Source organism: Henckelia pumila, chromosome 4 (genome assembly GCF_033568475.1).
Source record: "Henckelia pumila isolate YLH828 chromosome 4, ASM3356847v2, whole genome shotgun sequence".
In the NCBI taxonomy this organism is placed as follows: domain Eukaryota; kingdom Viridiplantae; phylum Streptophyta; class Magnoliopsida; order Lamiales; family Gesneriaceae; genus Henckelia; species Henckelia pumila.
In genome coordinates this window covers 61,339,736-61,350,206 of record NC_133123.1, presented here as the reverse complement: position 1 = coordinate 61,350,206, position 10,471 = coordinate 61,339,736, and the positions used below count along the sequence as shown (strand labels likewise).

General features: G+C 36.4%; 1 protein-coding gene across 1 annotated transcript; it reads left to right on the top strand.

Annotated features, from left to right (window-relative positions):
* Positions 1–501: 501 nt before the first annotated feature.
* LOC140862996 (threonine--tRNA ligase, mitochondrial 1) lies at positions 502–9,731 on the top strand. The gene is made up of 20 exons (XM_073266072.1): positions 502–786; positions 867–1,104; positions 1,263–1,322; positions 1,735–1,824; positions 2,068–2,142; positions 2,281–2,409; positions 2,495–2,584; positions 2,688–2,776; positions 2,864–2,960; positions 3,044–3,130; positions 4,118–4,202; positions 5,518–5,612; positions 5,749–5,781; positions 5,858–5,944; positions 6,331–6,423; positions 6,556–6,648; positions 7,221–7,442; positions 8,347–8,418; positions 9,084–9,155; positions 9,470–9,731. The coding sequence occupies exons 1-20, from the start codon at positions 620–622 to the stop codon at positions 9,563–9,565; spliced, it is 2,070 nt and encodes a 689-aa protein (XP_073122173.1). The 5' UTR covers positions 502–619; the 3' UTR covers positions 9,566–9,731.
* The last annotated feature ends 740 nt before the right edge of the window (positions 9,732–10,471 follow it).

The window sequence follows — 10,471 nt, the reverse complement described above, 5'->3', positions numbered from 1 at the left end:
ACTTTTTGGTATTTAAATCATTGTTTATGAATGCAAGTTTAATGGAGAAATTAGAAATATGAAATGAGTTTAATAAAATAACGAAGTGAGTAATAATTTTTTTTCTAGAAACAAATCAATTAAGAAATAAATTTAAAATAAAAGCAAAAATTAATAAAATGAAAAATGTTAGGTAAAAATTTTATAATTAGATCTTAATAAAAATTGTGTATTATTGGTTGAATAAATTTAAAAATTATATTTTCAAGGGGTCAAATATGTATTTTTAATATTTTATAGGGATATTTGGTGAAAAAAAATCAAAATATTTGTCTAATCGCATGAGGAGCGCGTGCACAATAATCACTCATATAAAAGGACACGTGTGCTAATTGATAAAAAGTCAGGGTTAAAAATACATATTAAATTTTATAGAAAAAAAATGTACATTTTTTATAGTTTACGAGGTTATTTTGTACAAAAGGACTCCTAAAAAAACCTGCCATTTAATATTAAAAAATCCAGTGAAATAGTGAACTGAACCTAAGACTCGAAAACCCGCAAGAAGAAGAACCTCAAGTTAAAACCCTTCCCTCGTCGCTCACTCTACGCCTCTATATCCTCGCCGCCGCTCGTCCCAATGGGTGATTCCGCCGCTGACCCTAAATCCAAGCCTAACTCAATCCATGCTTTCATGAAGGATGAAGCATATCTCCAAACTGTCATCAACAGGCGCATCGAACTTTTCCAAGCCATCCAAAATCAGCAAAATATCAATCGCCTCACCCTATCTTCCGATCTTATCCAGTAAAACCCATCCCTGGATTTTCATTACTTGATCATTTTACTGAATTTGTTTTTAAAGTTTTGTTCTTGGCTTCAATTAGGATTACATTACCGGATGGCAAAGTGAAAGAAGGGAAGAAATGGAGTACGACTCCTTACGATGTTGCCAAGGAGATATCGAAGAGCTTGGCATCCAATGCGCTGATTTCCAAAGTGGATGGGGTCTTGTGGGATATGAGCCGGCCGTTAGAAGGGGATTGTAAGCTTGGGCTCTTCACCTTTGACAGTGATGAGGGCCGGGATACTTTCTGGCATTCGAGTGCTCATATTCTTGGCGAGGTGGGATTTGCAATTTCTCCGTTGTGATCTTGTCAATCCTTTTGAAATGAATTTGCAATTTCTCCTTTGTGATGTTGTCAATCCTTTTGAAATGAATACTTTTGTTTGCTTTTTCAATCGTGATTGTAATGCTGATTCATTGATGGTTTCTTTTGTAGTCTTTGGAGCAGACGTATGGGTGTAGATTATGCATAGGGCCATGTACTACGAGGGGCGAGGTGAAACCTTTCTTCTTGGATTTCTTACCTTGATTGTTGAACCTGAAGTTTTTAGAAAGAAATGGTCTTTTGTATAGAGCTTTTATTTCAACTTTTCCTTACACACAGCTTATTTGAATATGATATACAGTTACAAAAGTCTCTGCTTTGATTGGTTCTGCTTTATATGTGACTGGCTCCTCTTGGAGCCCTTATTAGAAACCAGAAGATTTTGCTAATTATGGGACCAGAAGTACATGTTTATTCATGCTTATGTAGAGAAAGAATAATCGCTTATGGAAAAGTTTTAAGGATTTAAGCTGTGTGTGACCACCTCCAGTGGTAACCCCTGGCTTCCCCTGTGGCTTCCTCAGTCACAAATATCATACAAACTATTATTAAGACTGTCTTGAATTGGTTGTATGATTTGCAGGGTTTTTATTATGATGCGTTTTATGGTGATCTTGGCTTGAATGAAGATCACTTTAAGCAGATTGAAGCTGCAGCAAAGAAAGCAGTTGATGTATGTTTCTTTTTATTTTCATTTTTTAGAATCTGGTATAGTTTAATCTTAGTGCCTACTTGGTTGTAATCACACCTGGCTTCTATTAATGGTAACACAGCTAGATTTATGTTGCCCGCAGCTCTCTTTCTGCATGTGTGTGCGTGTGCGAGTTCTATTTAATTCTGCTCTACTTAAAAATTGTCAGTTTTCACCACTTGTTCATGGTATTTTCAGCATTCTATACTGTTCCTTGTCCATTAGGAAAAACAACCTTTTGAACGCATTGAAGTGACAAGGGATCAAGCTCTTGACATGTTTTCAGATAATCAATTCAAGGTCTGTTAACGTGCAAGTTGACATAGATTGTGCCTAGGCTTCAGTTTTTGATTCAATATGGATTTACAAATACACGTTATATCTTCTTTCCTTTTTCAATAGATTGAAATTATCGAGGATTTACCTTTTTTTCAATAGGTTGAAATTATCAAGGATTTACCTGAGGATAAAACTATCACTGTATACAGATGTGGTCCTTTGGTTGATCTGTGTCGTGGACCTCACATACCCAACACATCTTTTGTGAAAGCGTTTAGTTGTTTGAAGGTGAGATATTATTCACTAGAAGTTAATACCCACATCCATCAAGGTTAAAGTTGATATTTTTTTAAAAAAAATATTTGTGCATTAGGCATCATCTGCATACTGGCGTGGAAATAAAGATCGTGAAAGCTTGCAAAGAGTTTATGGAATATCCTATCCAGACCAAAAACGTTTGAAGGTGACATTTGCCTCTGTCTCTTAATGGCTAGCATTCAGATACCTGTTATTTGCATTAGACCATCATCAGTTTGATTGATTTTTCTTCTTGTTGATTCTTGCAGGAGTACAAAGCCATGCTGGAAGAAGCCAAGAAATATGACCATCGAGAGCTCACCAAGAAGCAAGAGCTTTTCTTTTTTCACCCGCTCAGGTAAGAGTTTGACACACCTAGCTTACTGCAAATATGTGGGCGGGCAAGTTCATGACTTCTATTAGATATTTGTTTTCTGCTATTTAGTCCTGGAAGTTGTTTCTTCCTACCTCATGGTGCTCGAGTTTGCAACAAGTTACTGGAATTTATAAGAAGTCAATATTGGAAGCGAGGTTATGAAGAGGTAAGCAATGCAGTTGTCCCAGAGACTGCGTGGAATCATGCATGCTTATCATTTTGTAGCAACTTGTTTCCTTATTTTGATAGGTATGGTCTCCAAACATGTATAATATGCAACTCTGGGAAACATCAGGTCATGCTGCAAACTACAAGGAGAATATGTTTGTGTTTGAGGTTGGACTTTGCCTTTGCTCTCTGCCAATCTTTGATGGCTTTTTTTTCAATAATTTTTTTTGAGAGAATAAAGTTGATTGATCTTTCTTTTCACATTCACAATTTTTTATGTGAAATAATTTGATCACCTTATGAATGATAGTTTATGATATTTTGAAAAAAATAAGTTCAATCAGCTATGTAGCACGGATACTGCAAAAAAATTTTTTTCCGAAGTATCGGACACGGATACGACACGCCAATACGCGTGTCGCATACGTCAAAATCCGTGTCGTTGACTTGTTTATGTTTGACCAGTCGGATACGTTTTGGACACGGCTAGGATACGGCATGGACACGGCAAGGATACGTTTCCGGATACGTTTTTGGCAAAATTGCAAATTATTAAAAGTTTTAGGGGTTAAATTGAAAAAAATTAAATTTCTGAGGACTAATTAATAAATAAATTAAAATGAATTGGGATTAAAAGCCCTAAATTAAATAATTAATAGTCAGTTTCTGTTCTTTCCTGCTCGGCTTCTCGCATCGTCGATCATCACAATTCACAACACCACTCTTTGAAGTTCGCCGCCCCATCCGCCGCCGCCTGCCGGTTTCTGGATAGATTATTAAAATATGGTTTTCTATCTCTACAATTTTATTTTTAATACTAAATTTATACATAATATTTATATATTTTTTAATAATTGCCGTATCCTAGCCGTATCGTGTCTTATGTTTTCAAAATTTGTCGTATCGCCGTATCCGTGTCGTATCCGATACGATACTCGTACCCGTATCCGTGCAACACAGTCAATCAGGTTACTATTCCTTTTAAAGTATATTATTTTTTTTATCCACGCCGACATTTTATTTGAAGGGTGCTGCTGTTTCTTAAGCAAGTGTAAAAGTGTTCTTTTCCTCATGTAATAATTTAGGGTTTGATGAATTCCGTATTAGTTTTATCTGATACATTTGATGAAAAGGTGTTTCTGAATTCTATTGCAGGTCGAGAAACAAGAATTTGGGCTAAAGCCAATGAATTGCCCTGGGCATTGTTTAATATTTGATCATAGAGTTCGATCATATAGAGGTTAGTATCGCTTTATGTTCTTTTGCATCTTTTTGAATAGCTTGGATATATCAAATGCTGTGGGCTTGAGATGATAATCGAGGGAGGCATGGACTGCATATACTGCATTTACGTATTGGCCTTTTTTTATATATAAAATTTTCTGAGATGCTAACTAATCTATGCAGGATAGTTTCTTATTAACGCATTCTGCATGTTTACTAATTTAGTGATTTGATCCTCTTTCTTCATGATGTAAATATCATTATCTGCTCGTCGTTTTATTGGAAAAAGTGCAACCTATTCATTTTTCTCTTGAGATATGTAAATTACTTTTTTTTGTTAAGTATTTGGTAAGTTTTTTATTATGTGTTTGGGTTTTGTTTCCAGTATTTTCGTGGAAATAGTTGGTTAAATTTATGAAATCCAATGTGACAATTTGTTATATGTTGATTTTGTTGTCAAGAGGGAGACATTTTTACCAAATGAGCCTTGTCATGTAATAATTTGTTGTTTAAAGTGGTGTCACGTGATTTTAATTTTTTAGTAGCATATGAGATGTTTTAAATTTTATGAATTTAGTGAGTTGGCTTAGCAGTAGCACATCATAAAACATGATGTTATTTTTGGCAGTAAAGAAAAAAAGAGTTGAAGATAATGATGATTAAATAAGGTATTAAGGTTGTGTGATTTGTGAAAATGGGTGAAATTTATTTTTAAAGAAGAAACCGAACATAAGGTAGATGTATATGTCTCAATTTAGGGAATTCAAAGCTGTATTTCGAAAATCTAATCAAATACTTCCAATTTCCACTGTAATCTGATATGTCAGTTACATGTGGAATAAAAAGGCCTTGTCACGTGCTGGACTCAAACTAGCACCTCAGGGAGTTATACCTCCAATTAAAAGCCCACAAGATGTGCGGCTGGGCTCAAGGATCAGCCCTTGCATCTTGACACAAGATGAAGCGCAGCACTTCCATGTAGGATGTCTGCATGTGCCTTAATTGTCAGGCGCCCTGGTATGCGTAAAAGGTTCAGTGCACTTTCTAAAGTTGTTTTAGATGTATAGATAGTGAATCTAAGGTGAAATTGAAGACTATAGTTATTCATTTTTGCTAATACACCAATGAGGATTTGTTTTATGTTACTCAATATATGTATGGTATATATTCAATTTTTTATATATATATTTTGAAAATTTTCTATATTATTTATCCTCATGGAACTCACATGAATCAGGCTTGTGTCTCACAATGCCTGATGCGTATGACATCCATGTGTTTAATTCCAGTTGATATTTAATTTAATCATTGGGTTATATTTTACATTTCAGAACTTCCACTTCGCTTGGCTGATTTTGGGGTTTTGCATAGAAACGAGGCTAGTGGGGCGCTTACTGGTTTGACTCGTGTCAGGAGATTCCAACAGGTTTGCTGAACATCATATTATGAATGAGAAATGTTCATTATTGCTTGGATGAGCATATTAGTATTTCAGTCTTTACTTTGATCCCATACAAGTTCTTGTTCTCTGACTGATTGAGGTCATTGACACGGGGGTACAGGATGATGCTCACATCTTCTGCAGGGAGTCCCAGGTGAGATATTTTCTTGGACACTTCTGGCTGTAATTCATGTGAAACGTGATTTTTGACCTTTTATTGTAATCCTCAGATAAAAGATGAAGTCAAGGGTGTTCTAGAATTCATCAGTCACGTGTACAAAATATTTGGATTTACCTTCGACTTGAAGTTATCTACGGTAATGGGATTCAGTTCATGACATTGGAATTTCCATTTTATTTTTGACCACTTGAGCACATAGGACCATTAATGTATAGACGATTTTCCCCAATGCTATAATGCTGGTTGAGATTTTCTGCACACATGTTAATGTGTCTCTCTATTTTCCTTTCTAGACATTAGGGTCATATGAAAAATGAATGAAGTTACTGATAGAAACTCAAAATATAGGATAACAAGTATCCATTCCCTGAAAAAAATGAATGAAGTGGATAGTGAAACTCAAAATATAGGATAACAAGCAAACTTCCGACTGTATACTAGTGCTGTTACAGCATGACATGTTCAACTCTAGCTATTAAAGAAGAAAAAAGTAGGAAAACTAAGTTTGTTTATGTGCTACAGAGACCAGAAAAATATCTTGGAGACATACTGACATGGGAAAAGGCTGAAGCTGCTCTAGCAGAAGCGTTGAATGAGTCTGGCAAGCCCTGGGAGGTAGTTTTTTCATAGCAGCCCGCAAATTAAGTTGTTTCATTTTCTTTACTATTTAAGATTTATCGAAGTTTTTATGCTTGTATTATTTTTCAAAGCTCCCTCAAACTAACCTTCAGATCCTTTATATATTAGATAAATGAAGGTGATGGAGCATTTTATGGACCAAAGATTGACATCAGTGTTTCTGATGCAATGAGGAGAAAATTTCAGTGTGCAACACTTCAGGTTTACCGTAATATTACTGCCTTCTCTAGCCTATCCTGATTCCCTTCACCATACCAGCGAATTATAAGTTAAGATGACCGTGAAATATCAGGTGATCAATGCATCATTAAAATGAGATGGTAAAATGAAACACATAATGATCTAATAACCATAAACATCTTAGATGTATTAGGGAAATGAACGCTAGAGATTGAGAGAAAAATAATCAAAACATTATCAGGGTTGAAGCTTGAACCCCTCAAATTGTTTCTCGGAAGCTTGATCATGTGGTGTGCGGCTGGGAACCTTATGATAAAAGAATGGCATAAGGTCCTTGCCTTCCCTTTTGTGATGCTGTGAAGGGAATTCATTTGTGAGGAATCTGTTGTATGGGTGTTCTGAAAAAAAAGCCCTCAAAAGTTGAGAATAAAATGTGACTCAGGGGTCCTAAATTTATGGATATTCCCTCAAAAATTTGGGCTGGCCCAAGTCATTGATTTACATCATGAGAGTAGGAGTTAAGACATGCTTCATCAAATTCAGTTTTTAATATTTGAAGGTTTTTTTCATTGTGAGGTGATTGACTTTTTCAGCTGGACTTCCAACTTCCTGCCCGTTTCAACTTATCGTACTCGGCAGAAGATGAAACTAAGAGAGAGAGGCCTGTTATGATACATAGAGCCATTCTTGGCTCTGTTGAACGAATGTTTGCAATACTTTTGGAGCATTATAAGGGTAAATGGCCATTTTGGCTCAGTCCACGCCAAGCAATAGTTTGCCCTGTCTCTGACAAGTCACAGGCATATGCGCTGCAGGTTGGGTGTCTGAGCTTTTTTTCCTGTTATATTTGCATCTTTGATTTTCTCTCTAAAATTTACCATAGCTTATTGGGTTGAGGGGACATAAACAGAAGTATTTGCAGTTATGGGCCCCTCACAAAATCAATTATTATCTTGAATTGCACATTGGTTACAAGTGTTTTTGAGTTGGATCTGACTGTAGTAATCAAAAGCGAAAGGCACAGTAAAGCGCTTAGGTGTCCTGGGGCTTAAAGTGTGAGGCACACGCTTTACGGAAATAAATCGAGGAGAAATCACAGTTATAATGGGTAGACGCAACAAGATCTTAGGGTTTTCTTTGCTCTATTTTTAATAAATAGAGGAGAAATCACACTTATAATGGGTGATTTCTCCTGTGTCACATTTTTTTTGAACAAAAAACCTGTTTTTCTACGAAGAAGCGCACAAAAGTGCGTGCTTCATGAAACTGTACGCTTTGGAGTGCACTGTAGCACAGCTTGCGCTTCACTGTGCTTTGCGCTTAAGCGCATTTGACAACTCATGGATCTGACATGGTTTCAGTTTGGGGATTGATTCATAGTTCCTTCCCTTTTATGCATTTACTCAAGGTCTTAGGTTGCCATAGGTGCATGCCTTTCCTCCTCTCTCATGGTATAACCACCTTAGGACCGTCTTTATCCTTTTCTTTTATGGAACTTGGTGGGTTACCATAATGGTTCTTATAGTTGTAATTGGCCTTTTCACATTGGATATAGTTATTAGGTCATGTTCATCTTTCGCATGGTTGTCACTCGACATGTTTCACCATGAAGGATAAAATAATTTCATTTTTTCATCTGCTATTGATTTCTGAAAGATCATAGTTTCCCGAACCCTAGTAGGTTTTTCCCTAAATTTTTTGCATTCCTGTTGAATGCAGGTTCGTGACCGCATACATGATACTGGATTTTTTGTTGATGTTGATACATCTGATCGAACAATCAATAAGAAGGTATGTATAATCATGTGACTTCACCTTCGTCATATACGATGTTGATGGCAGAACTGATCTGATCCTTTACCGAGCGTACTTTATGAAGTTCCAATAAATCGTTCATCTTACCTTATGTTTTGCCATGGTAATAGTTTGTTTCAGTATCATAACGGTCAGGTCTTTATAACTGATGATGAAGTGTTCCTTGTTCTGGTGAAAGCATAGTTGTAATCATTAACCTTACGAAATACTTAAAAGAGTTCTGCTTCTTCTTTCTATCATTTGATATTTTCATCGAGTGCCTCAAATCTGACCCCAATTGTCTCCTGTTGGGGTACTTTAGATGTTGGCCTTTGTACTCATGAGGGTTTTCTTTTTTCGTGGCTGCATGATTCGTAGAGACACAACGGAATTCACTTCTAGTAGAATTTCCTGATCATGTTCTATTAGACTAGAAAGGAGTCAGAAAAATTATCTGCATCATGGATCCATGTTATCCACCGGCGGCTAATTTCTTGTGAAATGCTAGAGCTCCATGAGAAGCATAAAATCGATCTGTGAAATAACAAATTATCTGCCCATGGATAGTAGACTTACGATTATAATTTTAGAAGTCATAAACATACGCCATGATGATTTTTTTTTTTTTTTTATACTAACACGTTGGTTGTGGGAACTTATAGATACGAGAAGCTCAGTTGGCACAATACAACTATATATTAGTTGTTGGCGAGAAAGAAGTTGGAACTGGACAGGTGAAGTCCACATCCCATCTGACACATCTACGATTTTGTCCTGTACATAGAATATTTTATCAAGAAAACAGGTTTTGAAGTACCTTGTAGACATTGAGCATAAAACCTTCAAGAAATCAGGTTTTGTAGTACATGCAGATGCAAGATTCGGAAATTTTTTTTGCGTCGAAGGAAAAGGAACCTTCTGAGTGGAGAACAAATGCTATTGTTGTTATGCCATCAAACATTACTTAATTCATCCATTGTCATCTCAGTACTTCTAATCACTTTTTGTGTTTTAGCATTCCTTATGTTTGTTTCTTGTTTATTTCTAGGTGGCGGTCAGAGTTAGAGACAACAACGATGCTAACCTTAAGAGTGTTGAAGATCTTTTGAATCACTTCAAGGATGAAGTGGCAGCTTATAGGTAGTGTGTAGTCCCTTTTGTTACTTACTGGAAAGAGTATGTATTCCCGCTTTATTTGCTATTGTTATTCAACTGTTCTTAATGAACAATGAAATTTGGTGTACACGAAAACTTAATTCTTTTCACTTCCATTTTTGTTATTTGAGTTGAGCATGTCGCGGGATATGATATATTTTGATTTATTCTTCAAGAAAAAGAACATTTGATCTTTAAGCAAAATAAAAATTAGTCACTCATTCTCCGACACAAGCAGCTTTCATTTAGGAAAGATCTATTGTTGATAATATCCATCTCGCACAAGAACTTTTGAGAGGGTACGCAAGGAAGAACTCTTCGGCCAAGTGCACAATGAAAATTGACAGCTTATGACATGGTGGATTGGGGGTTCATGAGAGACACTTTGAGTGGGCTGAATTTCCACAACAGTTCATTGATTTGATTATGGAATGTGTCACTACTACTTTGTATTCTATTGCTTGCTATTGAGGGACACCTTCATGGCTTTTTCATGGCGAAACGGGGTCTGAGACAAGGAGATCCATTATCACCATTACCTTTCACGTTGTGTCTTGAGGTGCTATCCCGCATGGTTCGACGTATGACTAGCAGCCCAATCTTCAAATACCATCCGAGGTGCAGGCGACTCTGTATCACACACTCGGCCTATGCGGATGACTTGTTACTATTTACTCGGGGTGATCACCGTAGCATTTCATTGATGTTCGATTGTCTTAAGCGGTTTGGAGACACATTGGGAGTGGGAATTAACTTGGCAAAATCGAATATTTTCTTGGCGGGTGTGGATACGGATGAGAAAGAGTTTATTCTTGGATCCTTGGATATTAATGAAGGAGTATTGCAATCCCGGTATCTTGGCATCCAACTTTATTCTTCTCGATTGAGGGCCTCA

Bases quoted from the DNA above. Each gene is read 5' to 3' on its own strand.
- LOC140862996 (XM_073266072.1), top strand. From the start codon at position 620: ATGGGTGATTCCGCCGCTGACCCTAAATCCAAGCCTAACTCAATCCAT. The intron at 1,323-1,734 runs GTGAAACCTTTC...TATGATTTGCAG, and splicing joins CATGTACTACGAGGGGCGAG to GGTTTTTATTATGATGCGTT. The intron at 8,419-9,083 runs GTATGTATAATC...GGGAACTTATAG, and splicing joins ATCGAACAATCAATAAGAAG to ATACGAGAAGCTCAGTTGGC.